This window comes from Kogia breviceps, chromosome 15 (assembly GCF_026419965.1).
Source record: "Kogia breviceps isolate mKogBre1 chromosome 15, mKogBre1 haplotype 1, whole genome shotgun sequence".
Classification (NCBI taxonomy): domain Eukaryota; kingdom Metazoa; phylum Chordata; class Mammalia; order Artiodactyla; family Physeteridae; genus Kogia; species Kogia breviceps.
In genome coordinates, this window is record NC_081324.1 from 70,893,497 (window position 1) to 70,917,709 (window position 24,213).

Here is a 24,213-nt window from a genome sequence, read left to right on the forward strand (position 1 = left end):
CTACCATCCCCCTTCCCCGCCCCCCATGCTTATTTGGAATAAATGGAATAAAAAACCATTACAATCAAAGCTTAGACTCAACAGTGTTGGAAACGTGAAAGGAGAAGCGTTCGGCTTCCTGACCGTCAACTGACACCCAGTTAAGCTGAGGGAAAATACGAACCCCTGCTGTCTGGCGGCTGAGATTCCAAAGTGAAGGTTATCTCATGACTCTAAATATATTTAATAATTAGCAAACAGCTGGGGCCTGACCAGGGTGGTCTTTAAAAGTAACCCCTCACCCCAGCGTTTGGTCATAAAATCCTTCCATGAAACACTCTTGTTTTCTAAGCAAGCAGGCAACCAGCCAAAGGGAAGCGGGCTCAGAGGCCGAAAGGTCTGAAATAGATGGCAAGACCAGAGGCCACCGCAGCCCCCAAAGCACATTCTGGAAAATTATGCCTATCCGCTCACAAGGCGCGCACCGTCAAACCCATCTCGACGGTACCTTCTCCAGCCGGGGCTGAGGTCACAGGATCCACTCCCGTCCGAGGGGTCTCCCCAGGTCCCCGCGCAGAGACCCACCAGGCCAGGAGAGCAGGGACAGAGGAGAAATGCCAGCAGCTCCCCTTGCGACGCCGGCACTCATATCCCCTCCCCTGACTGCTCCTCCCCGTCCTCCCCCACGCCAATGTGATAGCAGCAGCTGAGTGGACAAGTCATTTCTAAAATTAGCCGCTGAGCTCCAGGTCTGGACAGGAGGCAGCAGCCCGGGGTGGCTGCTGACCAGGCAGTCGGAGCGCATGGACGTATTTGGTGGTGCGGAATAGGGGCGGGGACAGCTCCCCACGCCAGCGCCTTCTCCCCCGCCCCCACCGGCCAGAGACACAGCCATACTCCGCCCCTGCTCCACGCAGATAACCGGGGGCCACAGAGGCTGGGTGAGGAGGAACGCCCGGCTCCATGTCCCGGCTGGTCCCGGGAAGGAAACAGCTCGACCGAATGCCGGTGTCTCTCGGTGTAAGGAAGGTGCAGCCGCTGTCGCTCACCCGGACACCAGTCTGAGGTCTTTAATGAACTCATGTCCTATTCTCGACAACCCTAGGAGATAGGGTTTTCCCCATTCCCATGTCACAGATGGGGAAACGGCGGCACAGAAGAATGAACCGACTTACCCAAAGCAGTGGAGAGCCAGGAATTGAACCCACGTAGTTCTGACCCGAGGGCACAGTCTTAAACAGCAAACAGGATGCTCTAAAAGAATGCTCTGTGCAGTGCCTGCATTACCGACTCGGCTCCTTGGACTCTTTAATCAATAGGAGCTGGTAAGAGGCCAGGTGATAGATTCAGGCAAGGCTTTCTCGGGGCTCATGCTGCAGCACGAGGGAGCAGGAACAAGAAACAGGTGCATTTGCTCGCTCCCCAAGGAGGGCGGGCTGATTCCTTAAATGAGGTGAGGGTAGGGGCAGATCAGTGGGGCGGGTGGGAGACGTAGCTTAGGTGGACTGCTCCCCCCGCCCCGCCCCGCTCCGCCCCGCCCCCGCTCCCGCTCGTGGTGCCGTGCCGTGTGCAGGGATCATGCGCAGTGCCGGCTTTTGCTCCCGGCACCTTAGAAACCGCAGTTGGTTTGCGGCCTTTCTGTATCTCTTTTTTTGTTTTGCGGTACGCGGACCTCTCACTTGTGGCCTCTCCCGTTGCGGAGCACAGGCTCCGGACGCGCAGGCTCAGCAGCCATGGCTCACGGGCCCAGCCGCTCCGCGGCACGTGGGATCCTCCCGGATCGGGGCACGAACCCGTGTCCCCTGAATCGGCAGGCTGCGCCACCGGGGAAGCCCAAGCGTTTCTGTATCTTAGTGTTCCTAATTACCCCAACTGCGCATGCTTGCAGTTAATGTTAGTCCCTTATAGTTCCTCTGTATTCTGTTGCTCCAGAAGACGTTTGTCTGGGTGCAAACACTCTGGTAAAGGGCCCCAGGTCTCGGCCAATCTCACCTGGAAGGAGAGAAGTAGGGACTTCCACAGATTAAGTATATCGTGCAGGTCCACACAGCTAGCAAGGGGTAGAGTCAGGACTCAAATCCAGGTCCTCCTGACTCTGAAGCCCACGGTCATTGGAACATGACATGCTGCTTCTCTGAAGAATCATTTCAACCATCAGTACATGTCGTAACTCTGCTGTCCCCATGGCTGATTGAGCAATAGTTTTCCAAAGGAAACTATTATTTTCTTCTGGCTGTTGACAATTACCGTTTGACAGAAGTTCATAGAAACACAAAGTAAAGCCAGCTTTGGAAATGGCTGTCTATACAATCAACATGAGATTGAGGAGGGTCCCCAGGGGTCCCACAGAGGGTGGTGTGGGACATCTTAGGCTGCTCCACACAAAAAGGTTGAAGATGACAGGTCCCCTCGACCTATTTTCTCCATGTCGTGCTGGATTATCTAACATTGAAACATGAACCCACCTCGTGCCACGTCCTGAAACTCATTTCATGGTGTTTTTCTGCCTCTTGTATCTTTTCATGGCTGTTGGTCTTAAATGGTGGGGTGGATCTCTGGGCCAGGGGCTGGGGGTCTTCATAAGCTGAAACCTACAGGGATGGGTAAGTTAACTTGGATCTGTCTGCCCTGAGGGCCCCTGGCGAGTCTGCTTTATTCCCCTGGTACCCGTGGTGGTAGATTTTCACCACCCAGGACAGTCAAGTATTGCTCTGACTGTGCTGATTTAGGGAAGCCTCGTAAGCAACATTTTGTCACCTGGCTGAGCATTTATCTTTCTGTCTTGAGGCTCTGTTCCCTAGGTGTAGGAGGAAAGGACTAGAAGGTGAACTGGCCCTTCTGGTGCAATTAGCATGGCATCACTGGTGCTATTCTTCAGGGTGTCCAGGTGGTCTAAGTGGCTGTAGGTCATCTTGGGCAAAGACTAAGGGAATCGTTACTGATCACGTCTGCCCTGGGGTTGCTAGTCCTTCATCCTGGACACCTGACCTCTTCTTCCTCAGGGAGTGAGTTCTGGGTCCACAAAACGGCCAAGGGATTGTGACGATTTATTGGGACAATTGACTTCAGTCGCTTGATTATCCTTAATTTTCTTTTCTGAGTGGGACCCTTGTTGGCAGCTCAATGTCTTTTGCCCCTTGGGGTGCTATTCATCATCTCCATCCGTCCTTTGAGCTAGGAGCCCCCCGCTGCTCCCCAGACCTCACCCCACACTAGGATGACTGCTTCCACCTAGCGTCTGATGGTTAAGTGCTGTCATCGGCCTCTTTCATTTTGAGGCTCCTACCATCCTCGCTGCCATCAAGAGAGCTGTGTGTGTGTGTATGCGTGTGTGTGTGATGATAAACTGGAGAACAGTCTCATGTGTGTCTGTCCGTTTGACAATCATGAGAATCCTCTCACGTGACCACTGCGGGGACCGGTGTTGTATGTCACGGTCCCCTCAGGAACAAAGGGGAACTGTCTGTGTCTCTTGGAGTGTCTGGTACACAGGAAGTGCTCAAAAAATACATACAAAATGAATAATCAAATGTATGGAAACTGAGCTGGAGCAGGTGTCCCAGGATCTGGTCTCACATCAGGCTTCCTCTAGATGTCTGTCCATCTTGCACCAGTCTGTGGTCTCCCGTTCACCCAGCACAGGGCCAGGCACTGAGTAGGTGCTCATGGGATCTCTGGAGAACAAAGTAACTGATGAATAAAAGACTAGCCTGGGGTGCAGAAGTGGGAGAGGCTCCTGTAGAGGAAACCCCCCAACACCTGCCCTCTGACTGAGGTACAGAGATAACATGTCTGCACAGAGCCTGGCTCAATCCTGAACCCCGGAAGGTGGCCTCACCTCGCTGGGCCTCCAGACTCCCCTCTGTAAAATGGGGATCCTGATTCCACTGACCATTCCAGAGTGTGTGGCCCATGCTAGCTACTCAGTGGATGTTTGTTGAGTGACTAAATGACCGAATGGAGCTCTGTAAAAGCTTTTCCTACCATCGGAGCTGCCAGCAGAGGAGAGCTGCCACTGAGCTGCTCAGTGGGCCTGATACGGGAGGAAAGGGATTATACCCAGTAGGTATCCAGAGTTTAGTGAACAGATGTTTGAAATTAAGGAGTGCCCTTGGCATCAACACCTATGGAAGGATAGAGCACTCTTCTTTCACTCAGTGTTGCCTTTTGACATTGGTGCGTGTAACTGTGGTTTATTTGGGTTTTTTATTTTGTTTGTTTTTATTTTTTGTTTTTTGTTTCTAATGTGACTGTATCAAATATATATTACATGTAACCCATACATATAAACTCAATCACTGAGCCTAACTAAAGTGGCACTTGTTTTTTATTGAAGTATTGTTGATTTACCATAGTATCTTAGTTTCAAGTTACAACATAGTAATTCCAAGTTTTTATAGATTATACTCCATTTAAAGTTATAATGCAAAAAGGTAAGCTTTTTTGATGGCAACTACAAAAGGCAAATGTATTTGCTAAGCTTATGTAGCTAAGCCTCTGACTGTATGACCTTATTTTACACTGAGGGACCAAAATTTACACAAACAAATGACTGTTCATAGTTCTGTTCCTTTCTTTCTCCATTCCTCCTTGGTCATTTCAAGACAGAGAAGTGAAACCATCAAATCTGTCACATAGAAACATGAGGCAAAAGTTAGGTTTAAAACAGGATCAAGCTAGTAGCCCCTGATGTATCTTCTTCCATCTTTCACTAATATACACATAAAAGGCAGACAATTTTGAAAATTCCCAATGCAGAAAACTATGACTGACAGTCAGGTAGAGACATATTTTACTGGCTATCAAATCAACACTGTTGCTACACCTGAAGACCTGGGCATTTTACCCACATACCAAAGTTAAAGAATAAGAATAAAAATGTAAAAAACATTCATTTGGGGGGCTTCCCTGGTGGCGCAGTGGTTGAGAATCTGCCTGCCAATGCAGGGGACACGGGTTCAAGCCCTGTCTGGGAAGATCCCACATGCCGCGGAGCAACTAGGCACGTGAGCCGCAACTACTGAGCCTGCGCGTCTGGAGCCTGTGCTCTGCAACAAGAGAGGCCGCGATAGTGAGAGGCCCCCACTTGCCACAACTAGAGAAAGCCCTCGCACAGAAATGAAGACTCAACACGGCCATAAATAAATAAATAACAGAAACAAAACAAAAAAACACATTCATTTGGGATATCCATAAGTTAGACAAAATGTCTCCTTGCCATGATTATCTGCTCTGTCTCCCATTTTGCCTGTTAGGGATCCATTAATATGAGCCACTAAGTAAACTTCCCCTCATGGGCTTTATTGATTACGTGCGTGTCCAAAGCTGCGTACATGAGCACGGAGTAAAGCTTCAGTGTTTTATCTGGTTAATCCGATCCCGGGAGATAACCAGCCTGAACAATTTGGACTGAAAACCTTTTTTTCAATCTCCAGCACCCAACACGGTTAGAAAGTGGCCAGGAAAAGAAAGCCTCTCCTTCAGTTCAACACCTGGTTTCCACCCAGGTAAACCAGCAGGGGCTCCAGGGTTCAGGAAGGCATGGTTTAAGGGGGAGAGTGACACAGCAGTGATCCTTAAGGCAACGTGAGAGGAGCCCTGGGATGTGTGGGAGAGCATTTCCTTTTCGCTCTACAAGTACAGCCGAAGTCCCTCACATTTACGCTTCATTGGAAACTTGGATGGTTTTGGCTAGAATGGTCCTTCAAGATCATCTAATTCAACCCCCTTCATTTAGGGATGAGAAAACAGGAGACCAAAGAGGTTGCCCAGTGACCTTGCTCAGAGCAGGGTCCCCAGGCTGCTCTCTCTCCTCCTGGGTGCCAAGGGGTGACTGGATCTCTGCAGCTCTCAGGAGTGATCCTTGGTTACGTATGGCATCAGACCAAGGGCTCTATCACGCTGCTGACCTCTGCGTACGATGCTGACTACGTGCTCCATAGCTGGGGCTCCTGTCAACTATTTTGTTAAGAGGTTTTCAAGTCGGCAAATACAAATACATTCCAGGGAAACTGGATGGCTCCATGGACCAATCGTGATGTCCTTCTTTCCTAAACCAGCAAGGGACAGGAGGTGTTTCCACCTCAAGGACAGAGGTACCTACCCTACCCTTGACCTGTGGACCTACAAGCAGACAGTCCTGCCCGGGCAGCTGTGGCTCTGGGGCCACCACTTCCTTGGATTTCTGGTTTAAAGTGACACGTACCACGGGGTCTCTCTCCTGAAGTCTTCGTGGGAGTAGGGATGGAGAGTGAGAGGCCTTAACCTCTGGGAGGGATGCCAAGGTCACCCCGGGAGCACACGTGGAGCCTGGCATAGCTCCTAGACAACTGGAGACGAGATGCACCTCCCAGATTTCCCAGACTCTTTTCTGGCACCGTGTCTTCCAGAAGCAGGTAGTCTCCCAAACTCTGATGCTGAAGTTGGCTGTGCTCCAAGAATCCATGAAATCAGCAGAAATGCTTGTTGGCAGTTCCCTTCCCTTTTTTTTTTTTAAAAAAAAATAAAATAAAATCAGCCTCTGCATGAATTTCCTGTGAAGTTAGGATTCTTACAAATGGGTCACCTCCTGATGACCTAACAGCTTGATAAAGAAATGTAGTTTTTAGTTGGGGGGGGGGGGGAATAGCACACCAAAGTAAGTCTCTTTGTACAGATCCTTTTTATTGAGGTTTACATAAGCCATTTATCAACACAGAAAACCAGCCCGACTGCCCCCAAATAACCGTGAAATATGGTGAAACTAACCGACGGTGACACACCACACACAGGGCAGGTGACCGCGGACCTGAACCAGCATCTTACCTGGGATACGATTTCAAACGTGCACTAGTAAACGCATACTAAGAGGCGACCGTAAACCTCCACTGGCAAAATCGATGGGAAAAGAGATAAAAAATAGATGGTAATTTAATAGGTACAGTATCTAGACTTACAATATCGAATTCACTGGCTTCACTTGGTATAGCAATGCACGAGAGAAAACAGATTTATTTCTTCAAGGGCATTACACTTGGCCATGAACAGAGCAAATATGTGACCACGTGGATGGCTGCGCAGCTAGGGCAACAGGGAGAGAAAAACATCAGCATGTGAAGAGGGACCCCCCTCTCACAGGGACCAATTCTTCACTCTATTTCACGTGGACCCTTTTAACCACAGATGAGCCCGTTTCCCAAACCATTTTGAAACGGCAAGGGGGGAAGAGTCACGTTCGAATCCTGGAAGTGTTGTTTTAAAACCCAGCAGGGCTGTTTCTAAAGAATGTGGAAGAAGCAGCTTGTAGTTGATGAATCAGGTGCAACAGTCAAATCTAGAGGCAGTGGCAAGACCGACTGGGGGGACTTGGCACAAGAAGAAGCAGAAATGTTGCTCTGCAGGTGAACTGCAGCTCCTGAAGGCTGACCATACAGAAGCGATGGTATCTACCTGCCCCCGCTCGCTGGGGCCCCTACACGACCCGGTGAAATCTACATCACGAGGGAAGGACGGCTATACACTTTCCTGAAATTCTTTTACGATGGAGCCAGTGTAGAATCAAGCATTCCAGGAACCTGTCAACAAGCAGGGGGCCTTCGGAAGAGGTAGATGAAAGCAGTTATTTCACCACGAGTTCACTGTCAGATGTTACCCCAAGAAGTGCGCTTGCCTCTCAGCACAGATCAGAGGGTTAAGCTAGTGTTGAAAACAGTCCATGGCCGTGAGAAAGGATGTCCACCCCACACTGCTATACGCTTTGTTTCAATTTTATTTTGTGGAAAAAAAAAAAAAAAAACAGAAACAGAAAGGACTGCATTTCCTTAAATAACAAACTATACAAATAAAAAGGGGCAGAAGTGGTAAGCAATGTTTTTGATGAGAACTGAAGGATTCAATAAATAATATAAAATGCTTTTGTGCTAAAATAGAACTCTTGTTTATATATATATATATATATATATATATATATGTCGTTTGGCAATCTTTATGCTACCCAGAAAAAAAGCCAAATCTATTATAATTTGTTAAAACATAGAAAAATACAATTTAACAATAGAACTAAAAAAAAAAAAAAAAAAAGGCCAGTGCTTAGCTTATAAACCACACAGAATATGTACATCATGGAATATAATCAACTAAGAACAAGAAGTTGAATTTCAAGTCCTTTGGAATACGAATACACGATTAGAAATACTTCTCCATTCCCTACCCCTTACATGAGAGACATTTTATATTAGGACAAAATTAAAATTGGAAGCAGAGTTACCAGTTTTTCAGAGATGATTTTCAGATTTGTTAGGTATAAGAGAGTTTACTATAAGAACGTGAGTCATTTAACTCTAAAATGCAGGTTTTACCTATATGGTTTTGATGGAATGATATGTTAATCCATTTCCTGTAGTGTGTGCGTGTTTTGTTAAATAAAGGCAATTGAAAATTTGGGGTGAATAAAGATGTTAAAGAAAAAGAATAGAGGAAAAATGAATGAGAAAATTGACAGCTGGTTCTTTGAAAAGATAATAAAAATTTTTTTTAAAGGAAAAAAAATAAAATAAAATTTGGGGTGCTACATTTATCAGTAAGTGCTAACCCAGCCAGGCCAGTGAAGTGGCCGGTCACTCATGCCCCCAGGCCTTTGGACGCTGCCAGAGTTGGGCATCCCTGTTACTCGGCTGTCAAAGAACAGCTCTCTTAGTCTTTGAGGATGAAGGAAATCTAAAGGCCATTATGACTCGAGGAAGCCAAGAAGTGTCAATCTAGACTTCAACTTTCATTCTTTCTACAGTAAATTTTTTTAAATGTGGCCTGGGGCTTCCCTGGTGGCGCAGTGGTTGAGAGTCCGCCTGCCGATGCAGGTGACACGGGTTCGTGTCCCGGTCCGGGAGGATCCCACGTGCCGCGGAGCGGCTGGGCCCGTGAGCCATGGTCACTGAGCCTGTGCGTCCGGAGCCTGTGCTCCGCAACGGGAGAGGCCACAGCGGTGAGAGGCCCACGTACTGCAAAAAAAAAAAAAAAAAAATGTGGCCTGGATACAAAAAATTCATATTAACATGAATTTAAGTGATTAATTAATTAAAGCTTCTCAAGTTAACCTGATGTGAGAGGGGAAATCATATTAGAGCTTTAGGAAGAAAATATGTTTTGAAAAGTAAAGCTCACTCTGCTTGGCTCAAGCAGCAAGCCCAGTCTTGTTACTGTAGGGGAATTACGGTACCTTCAGTGGGTGTGCAGCAATGTCCCCACCTGACTGACAGGGTGGCAGCAGCCCACACCCCACCTCTGGCCTTCCCCCCCTCCCCTGATTGGCTGCAAGGCACACACACCAAGATGGGGCATCAGCTCTGGGGCCCGTGTGCCTTCCCCAAGGGTGTTGGATGACAAGCAGGGTCAACCAGCGACATCATTTCTACAGAAAGTCCTGGTGGAAAGCAAACAGCCTCTTACAAGTCCAGCAGCTCCATCTTCAAAACTAAAGCTGCCGAGTCTTAATATTAGTTACTATTCAACTCTTCTTGTTATAAGGGGAAAACCACCAAGTTAACTGTAATTTCCCTGGTGCTTTATGGTGTAAGGAGATTGGCTTTTCCCAGCGAATTAACTCCTTTTTTCCTTTGCCCCATCTCTACCAGGATCCTGCCTTCTGGGACACCCACTCCATCCACCTCCCAGCGTTTGTCACAGATCCCAATGAAGACCAGCTCCTCTCTGGGTACGAACAGCGCATCCATCCCTTGGGAGGGGAGGAGTTCCTTCCCCAAGCGTCTCTGAATGACACAGATATGAGTCCCTGAATGAAACTGAGGAAAATTACATATAAATTAAATCATACAAGATAAGCCTTATCTTACACCAGCACACTGCAAATTTTTTTAACATATTTACATCAAGCAAAAGAAGTCCAACTTTGAGAATTTTCTCTTCTTCTTGATAGGTTAAAATTTTGAAACATCAGAAAAATCAACTCCACTGAGAAGTCAAATGTTGTATTCGATTGGCCCAACTATAAATTCTGAATGAAATAAAAAATCATCAGAAAAAAAACACACTTTGATCTTCTTGAGAGTTAAACCACATTGTCAATTGGTCAATGATATTTTTTAATGGCTAGTGTGAGCCTTCAAACAATTGTTTTTAGTATCTGTACAGCATATTTCAAAGCACAAATCAAAGCTAACTCTTGCTTTGAACAGATGGTTGTTTGTGGTCATTGCTCTATTTGCTTTTCCAGCTTTGTTGCTGTCTTTCTTGAGCAGAAAGCTTCCTTTCTTCAGCGAGCCTGGACATTTGCCCCTTCCCTTTACATATAGAATTTGAAATTGTCATGTCCGTGAATTGACCAATCAGAGGCACAAAAAGTGCAACATTCACATTAGCAGCGAAACAACAGCTGATTTCTAGCAGTTTTGCTGAAAAATTATACTTAAACATGATAGAGAAGGAAAAGCCATGAACCCCAATGACATAAGGGAATAAATGCACCCAAGAGAATGTTTTAGGTTAAAAATAATAACCTTGGATTCCCCAAAGTTTTAAATTCATTCCATATATGGTGTAGAGCAGCTTAACCTATTATTTTTAGGCTTTGCTTTAATGATTCCTTTGAATTATGAAATCAAGACACTACTGACATCATTTTACAAAAATATCAACTTCAATGATTTTTTTCTGACAATGTGAAAATATCCCAACCAAAGAAATCTAAAATAATGGTAACACTTGTGCTCAATTTTGCCCTTTTTAACACTCCAAACATAGGTAGGGTCAAACATTAAGACCTAAAACAGCCACGTATACCGACACTTCTAAGCCAACCGACTTCTTTGGCCACAGGAGCACCAGGTGCTGGCACAGAAGGGTTCCGGCAGCGCCTTCCATCTGGCAGCAGAAACGCCCCCTCAGAAGGGCTTGCAGCAGGCACAGGTTCAGGAGGAAGACTGGCCTCTCCAGGGCTGCCAAACCCCAAACACAAACAGGGACCTCCCCCTGAAAAGCCACTCATCCTAACCTCACAGGGCTCTTTAATAAATCACATCCACGTAATGCACTTCTCAGCCCTGTCGTTATCCGTCAAACGTGAGGGAGTGTAAAAGTTCACTTGGAATCAATTTGAGGCGAGGCGAAAGGGCTCTTGGAATATTTCCAATTCATTTTTCTTTTGCAAAGGAAAGACAACCTTATGTTCTACTCCAGAGCTTAAATGACATTTTGCAGAGATGCGAATCGGCGTAGCCGGTGCCCTGGGTACGGAATGTGAGACACTCAGCCCGGACCCTCAAGGAATTCACGCACCTTCTCCACGTGAGGCTACATCTCTACTCCGTCCAGCAGAGGCAGGAGGCTCAGCGATTTCTAAACTGTAATTACCCATCTCTGAACCACAGGTGCTGAGCACATGTGACCTTGCAATGGAGCCAGTTACTAACTACAGCGGTGACGGTGGCAATCAACCACGCCTGGGGAGATGCTCACTTGTCACGAACAGCTCTTCTATCTCTGGTGCTTCGTTTTGTTTTTTTTTAAAAAACACAATTTGAATACTATTCTTCCCTTTTAAATCAGGGGAATCCATGTAAATAGTAGCCCCCAACTTCTACACTGGAAACAGCAGATAGTAGAACATGTATGCTCAATTCCAACTAGTAGTTGAGATAAATAGTGAACCTCAAAGTTTCTTTTCCAGGGCAACTCCTATGAAATAAAAGGCTCTTTCGGTAATTATCTTCCAAACTCGCAAGATTATTGTTTCATTAAAAAGGACTTACTTTCCCAGTGAGTGCGGCACACAAATATAAACACAAAGATTTGGAACCACTAAAAATACTGAGGACAGGATGCAGATAATTACGATGTCAAGTTATTTATATTGTTAGTAGTCGACTCAGAAACAGACAATAAAATTGCACTAAGAAAGGACAAATATGTGGACTCTGAAAATTATTGTTATTATTTTTAGTCTGATGACACGGAGGACTTGGCTGGGAAACACACTGGTTCTTATAAACCAGCACTTACTTGGGACATGAAACGAACCATGGGGAGAGGAGGCCACCGGGACCAGGCCGCCGCTGTCACAGAACAACCCGCCAGGGCAGAGAATCGTTCGCTAATGACAGCTGAACGACACCGCAAGTCAACATACACGGTTAACCCATTCTGACACATTCATCTTCAGCATTCTTTTTTCAATAAAATTCATTTTTAAATTATACTAAAAGGTAAAACAGAGTTTCCTTCCTTGACACATCTGTTACCCAGATGCTTCCAGAGGGAACCAGAGTTGCTGTGTCTCACGACCGCTTCCAGTCCGAGCCCGACACGGGCGCCCGCAGGCGGTCCTGTGCACCCAGGGGAAGTGCACCGACTTGACGGTTTGAAAACGGCTGTGTCACCGTGAGATGTGAACGCCACTGCCTCTCCTGCAGGGCCACCGTGAGCCTCCAACCATCTACCATCTGACGCCTTCGATGCTGAGCGGCTCCCACGCCCTTGGTCCCAGCTGCCTAAGCTCCCAGCCGGAGGCAGGCTGGTACCCGTGGGTGCGGCACCCGCGGGGAGGGCCCAGGTGCAGCCCTCTCAGAAAACCTCTGCAGCTTTCAAGCCCCGAGACAACGAGAGGCTGGTTCTCAAGGGCACAGAGGACACCCAGCTGGTCTGCCATCCTGCCAGGACTATGGAGCAAAGACACCTAAACCCAGCCGGGGCCGATTATGGACAGATCGTGGCAACGCTGGGGCAACCTGAACGGCAGACTGTTCGATCCCATCTTGGCAAGCCTGAGATACATTTGATATCGGATGCAAAAAGGGACACAATCAGTAGGAATCATTTCAAGTTCTAGGTTCATCTATAACCAAAAGAAGTGTGTGGCAAAGAAAGAGAACTTTGTTTCTTCAGTAGTTTCGAGGGCGGATGGATGCGATCATGGCGGGAGGTCCTCAGGAGGGGAGGAGGCGCCCCAAGCCTGAGGGTGGTCGCCACTCCTAGTAGGAGCATCGCAGAGTCCTGGGCCCCCCCAGCCACGGAGCACCCCGGAGGTGAGCGACTCCATCTCTCATCCTCACACTTCTCCCAAAGGCTCCACTTCGCGGGTCGAGCAGCCCATGTGGACTTCCCGGAGGAGGTGCCGTCTCGTGGGACCCTCCCCGTGCCAGGGGTCAGAGGCCATTGCTGTTCCTGTGGCAGAGGGGCGGCTTCGAGAGCTCCACGACAGCCGAGCGGGATTTGTTGAGGAACTTGGGGGCTCGACGTAACAGTCGCTGGGCCTCGGTGAACGTCTCCGTCAGCTCTTTCTTCCACTGCAAAAACTCGGGGTCACTCTGAAGGCAAACACAAGAGGCGGAGGAGTCGGGACAGTGTCACTGGCTTCGCCGACACACATGGATACCTGGCCAGTCCTTGGAACCCCCTTCCCCCCAGGGAAAGCACACCCCGTGTCCCACCCCGTGGCCGGTGAGTAATGGGGGGGGGGCTCACGCAGGAACTTCCTCCAGGGGCCCCTTGCCCAGAAGAGGGACCAAGCCCTTCAGAAGAGCCTCCTACAACCCCACAGGAGAATTGCTGCCTTGACTTTGTTGAAAGATCACCTTTGATCTCTGATGTCTAAAATAACTCAAGTCTAGAAAATAATACACGAGGAGTTTTGACAAATTTCAGAAGCACCTTCACACGTGCAATGATGTCATGAAGTAATTAATCATATGTTTTTCCATCAACTACTAGCTTCTCTCTCTAAATATGCCCTTTACAAGCACGTACACACACACACACACACACACACACACACACACACACAAACACACACACACACACACACAGTAGAAAAGTGTTGACGTCATGAAGCAAACACGTCTTTGTATCTACTACTGCTTTATCTCCCTAAATACGCCCTTTTCTCACTGCCCCCCAAACATCCCTCCACACCCCAAGAGAAGTGTTCAGGAATTAAGTTCCGGCTACAGCAGAACTTTGGGGGGGGGAAGATGGCATTTCCCCTGTTAAGAGTTACTTGGGGATCTTATGTTTATTCCAACACACAAACCTCAACTTCAAACATGCTGAAAGATCAGATCAGATCCGGAAAATTGTGGAACAAATACAATTCAAGGCTCCTATTAAATACTGGATGGTTTCCAGATAGGGTAATCACGTTATTTCCTGTCCTTCCTCCTGCCATTTTCTAAGAAACACTTCTTTTAAAGTAACTGTTCATTTGCTGAGATCCTTGTATCTTCCAACTTTCTTGCTAAGTTCGTGAGTGACAAAGCATGCAGTAAGAAAATGTTTGATAACCAGGCAGGCACGTCTGCTGAATGTTTATATAATTCTTCTAACTTTCACCTCTGGAAAAAATACAAATCAACACTCACCTCACACTGCAAGACAAATTGCTTCCCTCCTTTTATCCTCAACAAAATGCACTTTTTGTCTTTAATCTGAGTTTCTTCCACAGACACAATCTGTTCCATCGTCAGTAAATTTTGCTGACCGTAAAAATAAAAGATGACAAGTTACTTCACATTATTGCATGACTTTTAAAATTAAGTTAATAAATAATACTGAAAACTACCAGCTTAGAAAAAGTAAAGAAAAAAAATCAGCATCTTTCTTTCTTTGATGATATTCTAGAAGTGGGGGGAAATGACTACAAAAGAAATGTATGAAAATTCAAAATATAACATCTCAAAGAAAGCTGCAAAGAAAGGAACATCTCTATAAGGCTGAAAGCAAAGCTGTTCCCTCAGCACAGTAGACTGTGAATCACACGTACGTCTCCTGCATCACACACCTGCCTCGACACGATCAATCCTGCTACGAGGGAACAATGACGCCGCTACCTACGATCTACGTGAGCGAGAGGTGTGTCACTGGCTTTGAACCCAGCAGCCCAGTAAAAGTTCGGTCACGCTAGCTTGTAAGCGACTGATATTTTGATCACGTCGAAATGATGTTATAAACACAGGTGACGTCCTTAAACGACTGTCCCGCTGGGTCTACAGCATCACTGCTTCCGGTGAATGCTACAGCGTCCCTGAGCACCTTACCATTTTATGTTTTTTGGGATAAATACTCCAGGAATCCTAAATGAAAGACAACACCATCACAAACCCACGTTTTCTTTTTCCCTTACTTAAATTTACGAATCTACCCAGGCACATTACGTAGCTTCGTGAATCAACGCTAAATGCTGACTCTTTTAAAACCAAGATAATTTATCATGCCCAACGGTGAGCAAAAGAAGATTTTTGTTTTAGTTTTCGAATATCCTGAAAAGCAAGACAATTTCCTTTCAAAGGGTACAACAGTGACTGACCAGTAGATAGCATAGTAAATGCATACTATGCCCAGGGCCACTCATTATCTGGAAATAAACATTATGTAATGATATATGTATGAATTATCACTCAGGTGCTAGTAAGCATTCTATAACATAAAAAATACATATGTAATATTATACGAAATATAATTATCTTGTATTTATGTATAATCATATACACACGTTCTATGTAATATGTAGCTTTTATATTATACAATACTTACCAGTACCTGAGTTATAATTCAGGACCCCCATAGAGTCTTATTAATCATAACTCAGATCCTAGATGCATGAATTTTTAGAAAATGACTTCTACGGCACTAGTAATAGTGAGAAGATCATGGTCATTTATGAAGAATGTGGTCACACACAGTAGCAACCACTTGTAATTAAATGGCATCTTCACCAACAAGGATTTGCAAAACACATTCCGAAGTCAAACACGCCACGTGTGGGCTCACCATTTTCCATGCTCTGGCCAGTAGAGAGCTATATTCTGCTACAGGGGCCACATTCCAATACACCAACTATGTTTTTCACAGTTGGGACTACTGTCCTGCTTCTGATGACCAACCATTCCCTCCCCAAGAGCAGAACTCCTTCCACATGCGTTGCCACCTTCCATGGAGACAAGCCCTGGGCGCTTCGCACGGCAGACGCTTAATAAATGCTGCCCCGCTTGCTACGAGCGACGGTGTAGATGGGAAATTTCTCTTTTCTTGTTCACTAACATTAGCTCTCGAAAGGACCTCACAGGGTGGCTGTATCTTCCCACTTCCGATTTTCCAGCAAGGTGGAGACAACAGGAGGGGGGTCAGGTGCCCTGGCCTCGGTGCCTAGCTTCTCGGCCTGCACCGCAGACTTCGTTTTACTCAACCCCGACTCAGGGAGGCCTCGTAACGGAGACACGGGGCACAGGCAGACCCCGGTCAGAATCACTCCTCACCCACACCTGTCACTGGTGCCAGACCTTCCCTCTCTAAGCCCTGGTTCTCTCTTTATAATATAAGGGTTGGACTTCAAAGGTTGCTAAACAAATTAAAAGTGTGTGTGTGTGTGTGTGTGTGTGTGTGTGTGTGTGTCTATGTGTGTGTTTGTGTCTGTGTGCCTACAACACCAGGCCCAAGATAAACGTGCAACATTTGTAGTAGTCGTTACCATTTCTACTTCTCCCATTTTACAGATGAGGAAACTGAGGCTCAGTCGACATAATGTGCTCCAAGTCCCAGAGACATGGAGCAGTGGATTTAAACACCTCTGACTCCAAAGCCCCAGTTTTTTTCCCCTTTTTTGATCCACCTAACCGCTCTCCAGCCCTCCTCAAACCTGTCTGCTTTGACCTCCCTGGACGGTGCCTTCTATTTTCAGGTAGCACCAAATCCTTCCTTGACTCCGAAGTTTAAAAGTTAATGTCTGAACATGAAAATCTCATGTATACATGTTAAAAGAGATATGGGAGCTAGAGGGAGATGTGAGAAAACACGCCGACGATGCGAAATCACCACGGAAACGAGTGCTTGCTTGGGAAGATGCCACAAACTTACTCGTGACTCGCCCTCTCCTCTCCATTCAAGTCTGTTTGGAAAGAGGTAAAAATATCGACGCTGCCACTGAGTCAGGAATGGGTTCCCCAGCTTCAGCATGTACCCGTGCATGATGCAGTCTCTTCCCAGAGCGTAATCTGCAGCGCGGAACACAACGATGAAATTTAGCAGGGTCTGAAACAGAAGGTCTATATGCTTCTCAGAAAAAAAGAATGACACACTTTTCAGAAGAAAAGCAAGTTTCTATAAAGAGAACACACTACAGACAGCATGATTTTAGTTTTAAACACATTAAAGAACAGGTCTCTTCAGCTCTCTACTAACATATTAAATGGCTGTTTCTCAATATTCTGATAAATTCATGATGTTCCTCTATTGCTCTGAGAGGGTCAAAGTTTGTTTGCTAAATATTTTTTCATTATGTAGGGTGATAATTGGGGAATAGAGAGTGATTAAACTCGAGCTATGCCCAAAGTACCTTTGCCTTTATATGGAATCGGGCTTCTCCCTTTAATGTTATTTTAAAAAATAACAAGAGTGGGGATTTTCTTGTCCAAAGAAGCCAAAGTAACACAAGGGTCAAAAACTGATCTTTCCTCCCCTTAAGGTTATAACTATCCTTCATATATATGGTTAGGTAGGGAGGCCAAGCTAATTCACATGCATGTTGAGTTCTGATTACATTTTTACGGCAAAGTATTGTCTCAGGAAAAAAAAAAAAAGGTCAATTTTAAGTGGCTTACTTTGCCTTCCTTAGAGGCTCTGGTGATTGTGTTAAAATCATTCATTCACTCACTCACTCATTCGTTCAACTATGAAGGGAATGAATGCCTAGGTGCTGGGCATGCGCTAGGCATTCTGGACACAGCAGTGGATAAAAGAGACAAAAGTCCTCGCCTTCAGGGAGCTTACATTCTAGTGGGAGATTCAGGTAATAAACAAATAAGCAAAACCCATGTTGTGTCACTTGGACACAAGCAGGAAGGAAAAGAATGAAGGAGGGAGGGGCCTCGGGAGGGTCTGTGGTGATGGGGTGTGGTTCACGGAGTTGCCGTTTTAATGGAAAAGGTGTCTGCATTTGTCAAGTACATTTAAAGTATACGTCTTATATTTTTACTTCAGATATCTAATCCTAGACTATATTTTGCTTTAAGGGTGACTTCTGAGATCTTCAACCAAGATCTAGTTATTCCTAAATTACTTAATTACACGTGAGAATAATTCATCAATTTGCTAGACGTTCTAATTACAGCTCTAATTAAAAGGCTACACTTCAACAAGGTCATTAACATACATATTTTTTTTCCGGGTCCAATTTGTCAAGGTTCTAGTGACATCGTAGCTCTCCCTCGAGCAAACTACTGAGGCTATAATTTCCTGTGTAAAATCCGTAACAGCAAACGTGGTCCAGAGTGATCTCAGTGGACCCGTTCTCTCAAGAACGGCTTAGAAATAAAGCCCCTTTCCCTGCAGAACGGAGGTGAACACAGTTAAAGGGCTGTCACGTTCCCTTGGTGCACTCAGGCGACTTTTAGGTCAGGAGTCATTCATCCAGTATGGTGGACACTTTTCTAAACAGATGATAAATGCTACTGGGGAATGGTTGACAAGACCCAGGAGTCCTGTACCAAGATACCCCCACCAAAGCGAATTGTTCACAGACTGAAATTGTTTCCGGTCATTCTTATTATACGTTAACCTCAGAAAGGTCTTTGCTTAGAAGTAAAACAAAAAGCTATCTTCATCACTAACCACAATAAGTTTAAATATCCAAAATCCATAAAGTCTTAGAAAAATCAAGAGTGGCAATATTTGGTGAATCAAAGATGACTGATTTATTTAATACTGGATGTTATGTATTTTCCTTTGGAAATCCTAATAGAGCACTCAAATATGGTAAATAAAAATATGGCTTGGTGACTCTTTTTTCTTTTTCTTTTTTTGGGGGAGGGATACTTGCTATATGGTAATGCAGGATTTTACTTATTCTGTCCATTAGTGACTACTATTTGATAACATTTATAATAGTAATAGAACTTAATCTAAGAGAATTTCAACTTCTTTTTTTTTTACATTTCAATACTGGATATTAATCAGGAAGATAGTCAAAATTACTATGGTCGAAATTTTTACATCAAAAATTTGTAATAAGTGTTTGGTATTAGTCTACATACAATTCAGTTTTTGGTGTAAAGTTCTTTGGCTGCAAGAAAGGACATTTGGTTTACTTCACTAATAGGAATATCTCTTAAGGCTGGGATGGCTTCTTCTTGGTATGTCTTCTGCTGTTGGTTTTTGACATAGTTATCTGTGGTTGTATGAATGGAGTTGAGTGGAGAGGTACTCGTCATGTTTACTCCAAATAAGAGCACGTAACCAATCACTACAGTAATGAGAAGGTACACAGGCAGTGCAACTAACTGCCCAGTATTTTTGAGGCCAGTAGGTTAAGCCTAAGGAGTTTAGCCAAGATTCAGGAATAAAAGCCCACACAAGATATAGTATGAAGCCAAATTGGGAGCTTAAGAAAAGAATAAAGCCATAAGTCGCTCTCTCTGGCAATGGCGACAGTAAATTTTCCACCATTTTCTCCGTGGCTTTAGATAATCTCGAGTCCTCCGCGCACCCACTCCGGCCCCTCCCCACAGTTCGGCCCTGGTGACTCTTTCATGCTGTTTATAATATAAATGTACGTATATACACTTATGTCTCTTGACAAGTAAACATGTAATACTAAGTTCCTCATCATACTTTGCGGGGCCCTGTGGAAAATGAAAATGCAGGCCGCTTGTTAAAAAATTATTAAGAATGTCAAGATGGTGCCAGCAGAGCATTAACCTGGGTCGGCGGCCTGATGACACCACACAGGCCAGACACCTAGGAAGCTGGCCCTGTTGCTGACACCATGATACTTAAACTTTAAGGAAGAAAACTTCCAAATTGGCCCCAAAACTCCAAGATAAGAAGGTGTATTGACAAAATACTGCTGACGACCTCCATACATATTATTTGTATGTGGACTAAAGACTTTGAAATATCAAGTATACATTCATATATATGTATAACTGAATCACTTTGCTGTACACTTGAAACTACCACAACATTGAAATCAACTATATTTCAATGAAAACTTTTAAAAAATTAAAGACTTTGCAATATCATTTCACACTGATCTTTTCCAAGCCAGGTGAAACGAAAACAATTTATGGCACTTCCGCCACTCTACTGGAAAGTAATTTATGACCCAGATACTATCTTCAGCTTTACAAGAGATCTTGAAAATTCACTGCTTTTGAAATATCTTCAGACAAACCAGCTATTTTACCTTCTTCGTGGCCAAGCTGCTTATTTTTAGCTCTCTTCCTGGCCTCCACTTTATCCGTGTCTGCATTTACTGCTTCATAAACAGTTTCCGCCACTTCCTGCTGCCAGCGCTCAGAGATCACCAAAGGGAAGTTCTTGTAGAGTTCTTGGTCGCAATCAAGAAGCTTATTATTTTAAGAGATCAAGATATGTATGATTAAACATGCTTACAAAGGCAACAGATTCAAAAGTACCATAACTGCGTGTAGGAAGGTAAGTAGACAACAGCCTATAACCATTAAGAGACAATTTATTACTTGTCATAAACCTCTGCCAATGACAGTCGAGCGACCAAGGAATATACTGTACCACACGGGGAAGATAGCCAGTATTTTATAATGACTGTAAATGGACTATAACCTTTAAAAGTTGTTAATCACTATATGGTACATCTGTAAGTTATATAATATTGTATATCAACTATACTTCAATAAAATCTTTTAAAAAGAAAAACAGAGAAAGACAATCCAACGAGCGGAATCCACACGGGGTGATATATTATGGGCACTTCACTTCCATCCCTGGGTCAGTCAGATGCAGCCCAATCTTCTACAGCATCTTCATAGCATTTTTGCCAATGAAGACTAACATATATAGGGTTTTCTTTAAAGGATGACAAGAATCTGGCAACAAAATAATTCCGATTATAGTGAGGATATTTTATTTGTGAAAACAGATCCCTATGGTTTTAGATACAGTTACAAGGGAGAAGGCAGGAGGGCTTTCTAACCACCCTCCCATTATTCTGTAAAGTGAGAAAAACGAAAAGGTCCACTAGGCCAAGTTTACCATTTAGCCCATGAGCCCTCCAATGAATCCAAGTTGAACCGTATGATCATAAGTCTCGAGATACATGGAGACTTTAGGCAATGTGGCCTTTCAGAGGTGCTGTAAGAAAAATTACACTTAACGATAGCATTTCTCTTCCAAACTATTACTCAAAATTCTTCATCCTTCTCCCTAAGTGAGCCTGTGCTCTGAAAGCAAGCTAAGGAAATGATTTTACAGAGTTACAGTTTTGTGGCAGAAAGACAAGCGATCCTGCTGACAGGAAAAAATAGCCCTGTCTTTCAAAAGCAGGGATCTCTCTAGAAGCTTGACTCATTCACTCCCTTGCCTGAGAGATAAGTACGGGAGAGAGGCAAGTTATTTCGAAGGAAAAGGGAGAAAGACCAAGGGTGAGGCTCTTGCCCACAGGCCTTTAGTGAATCGTTGAACCACTGGAGGGACCTGCACCCTGGTCCCAGTCAGGATGCTCTCCACCCACCCTTACTGACTTGTTACCCTAGCGTGTTGATTCTGAGATCAAAACATGTACAGTTTTTCCCCCTTTCAGCTTTCTTCAAACGCCCAAACCAAGCCTGGCGCTGAAACCTTTGTGCGTCCTGAGTGTGAACACGCTCATGCGTGTGTGTGTGTGTGTGTGTGTGGTGCAGTGTTAGAGCATCAAGGCCAGGAGAGCCCTGCGATGAGGGACACTGGGGCAGATTCTACAGACTTTGGCAAAAGTGAAAACACCCTCCTTTCCAAAGTAGTTGCTTGAAATGGAAAGCTCTGCTTTATATACAAACGGTTCCAGCTCCTGTCAGGTCGGAGAGCCTTGGTCTTTAGGACTCGGCCTATGTGAAAAACGAAGAAAACAAAGCTCTACATGAAGTGAGCTTTTTTTTTTTTTCTCCTTAAAGAACAATATATTATTTTGGCTGCATTTTAAGAGACACAGCCTTCTCAGCTCTGGCTCTGGAAGAAGCAAGACCACCACAACAGAAACTCGTAGTGTACATGCCAGGAGGCTGACACAGGTGACCCCCCCACAGAGGCCTGGCAATGAAACCACTCACTTCACAGGCAAGAAAACCAATGCTCCTGAGGTTCCCTCAATGGCTCTGATTCCCTTAGGTAATGAGTGCAGATCTGAGGCCAGTGTGTCTGACTCCAAAGCCCAGAATACAGTTGACAAAATTGAAAGCATGAGACTCTCTTTTGAACCACAAAATTTTCACAGGCTCCCACGTGATATTCGTTTTCCTTTTAGTGCCCTTTGCTGGAGAGAAGTATGTCTGATGAGAAAATTCTACTGTAACAGCAGTGATCCTTTTAGATAGCTCTGTAAAAGGACTGTTCCCGAAGCTATAGGGTGGTCCTGTCTGTCCAGGACACAGAAGATGGCCAGCATCTGCACGGTGGTCATGCTGCTGTCCCCAGGGGAGCCACGGCTCAGACCGGGCCTTCTCCGCTGTGTTTCACCTGACCTTCTCTGCCACCCCCCATCCTGCCATCCTGGGAAACTGGCCACGTGAGCACCCCAATTACCTTTACAGCTGCCTGGTAGGAAAGACCAGGGGGGCTGACACAAGGCCATAAATGCAGGCAGCTGAGAAGACACGGGCAGGGGAGCCTCTCAGAGGGAGAGGGGAGACGCTGGGAGAAGCTGAGAAAGTGGGGGCAGTGAGAACTTGACGTGTAGTGACACGCTCTGACTCGGCATCCACAAGAGGGTGACTTTCTCCCATGACTCACCACCTCTAATTAGGCCCCGTCTACTTGGAAAATAATGATAGGAACCAAAGTTTGAAAAATGCAGAAGATGCTATATATATATTAAAAAAAAACCACGTGATTATTTCACTTTTGATGGACAAATGCAAAATGATTCACGCTGTTTGCTCTTTTCATCCTGACGCAGAGAAACCGGGATATTTGGGAGAACTAAGATGACTGGCTGAGTGGCACGAGGCCAGGTACGTTTGCCATCACCCGGCTGTTCTTCCCTGCTTCACAACACGTCTGAGTTTTCTATCAACCACCAATCTATCCAAATCAATAAGAATGTGACCACTTCGCAGTTTATCAAAGGTAAAATAGGTAGTCCAAAGAAAGCTGTCGTAGTCTCTAATTCAGGTCTTGCCCTCCTCTACATTCGTCAAATATATGGATATTCATCTGTAAGTTACAGTCCATAAACAGGCCAGTACTAGTCAATCATGTAGCCTGATTTCCAATTTAAAAAACCCCACCCTCCAAAAAAAAAAAAAAAACAAAAACCTGAAAGCAAGCATCGCCGGTGTACCTTGATGCCTTTGGTATCCTCTTCATCAAATGAGCCGATGTCAAAGGCGTCGGCCGCATTGACTTCCCCCCGGGGAGGGATCAAGGGTGGAGGGTACTGGAAGAGCCAGAGAAGAAAGGTTCAGTTACCAGGTGACTCAGGGCCCGGTCCCAACCTGCTATGCTGTATAGAGATCTCAGTGCAACACGTCAAGGTGTCACAGTCCGTGCAGGGCTCATTCAAGCTCACACGAATCACAGTGCACAGTTCACAATGCCCCCAAAGGAGATGCAGCCCCACGACCCAGTTTGCTAGAAGCTTAACGCCTGCAATGGGGCAGGGTGGGGTGCCCCACACCCACACACGTCCCGAGGCCAATGCTGGCTGAACCAGAACCCGAACTCTACTCCTAATTAGGCAGGACTAGCAGAGCATCATCCCTCAACGGCCTGAGTTCATGCAAAGATGAGCCCAAAGATGATCATCAACATTGAGGAAAAACAACAACTTTAATTTGGGGCGCTTTCCTGAATCAATGAGAATATTAAAAAGTAGCTTAAAATAAGCCACGGGGACTATGCCACTATACAATCGTGCTAATTCTTAAATTATGTGGTGCTGGGCTCAAAAGTATCTAAGTGTGTGACAAACGTTTCTCGTACGTTTTTACATAAAAACAAAGAGGGAGAAGTTGCTCCAAAGGGAATGAGCCATAAGGCAGCATGTGGATAGGAGAGCAAGAAGCAGGGCTGTGGATGGAGAGCTGGGGCGGACCCTGGAGACAGAGCCAGGACGCAGAGATGCACACAGAGATGCAGATGGAGAGCACAGTGGGGGTGGTACCCGGGGTGCAGTCCCAGCAGGAGTACCTTCTGCAGGTAGACCTGCTGCCAGTCGATGCCTCTGAAGAAGTCGTGCGTTTTTAGTTCCTGTGCACTGCGGGAGAGAGGGAGTCACAGCAGTGCTAAGTAAATATGCATTCGGAA

The 24,213-nt window shown here is 45.4% G+C and overlaps 2 protein-coding genes and 1 pseudogene across 20 annotated transcripts in view; all 3 read right to left on the reverse strand.

Annotated features, from left to right (window-relative positions):
- Positions 1 to 1,402, reverse strand: part of MYO18B (myosin XVIIIB) — a 239,503-nt gene extending 238,101 nt beyond the window's left edge. For 12 of the 14 annotated variants that reach the window (XR_010836953.1, XR_010836954.1, XR_010836950.1 and 9 more), the window contains exon 1: positions 488 to 641. The gene's annotated coding sequence lies outside the window, so the exon portion shown is untranslated. Of the gene's footprint in view, positions 1 to 487; positions 642 to 1,154 lie in introns of those variants that run through there. The other 2 variants (XM_067015387.1, XM_067015391.1) reach the window with 2 other exon arrangements.
- A 5,219-nt stretch (positions 1,403 to 6,621) lies between these two features.
- The window catches only part of GRK3 (G protein-coupled receptor kinase 3), a 126,707-nt gene continuing 109,115 nt past the window's right edge, over positions 6,622 to 24,213 (reverse strand). For all 6 annotated transcript variants that reach the window (XM_059039507.2, XM_067014295.1, XM_067014294.1 and 3 more), the window contains 6 exons: positions 24,097 to 24,163; positions 23,249 to 23,344; positions 20,141 to 20,303; positions 16,816 to 16,952; positions 14,325 to 14,438; positions 6,622 to 13,274 (listed from right to left, as the gene is read on the reverse strand). In XM_059039507.2, the coding sequence (XP_058895490.1) occupies positions 13,113 to 13,274; positions 14,325 to 14,438; positions 16,816 to 16,952; positions 20,141 to 20,303; positions 23,249 to 23,344; positions 24,097 to 24,163 (739 nt within the window). In that variant the 3' untranslated portion in view covers positions 6,622 to 13,112. The remainder of the gene's footprint in view (positions 13,275 to 14,324; positions 14,439 to 16,815; positions 16,953 to 20,140; positions 20,304 to 23,248; positions 23,345 to 24,096; positions 24,164 to 24,213) is intronic.
- On the reverse strand, positions 18,993 to 19,401 carry LOC131742090 (phosphatidylinositol N-acetylglucosaminyltransferase subunit P-like; annotated as a pseudogene).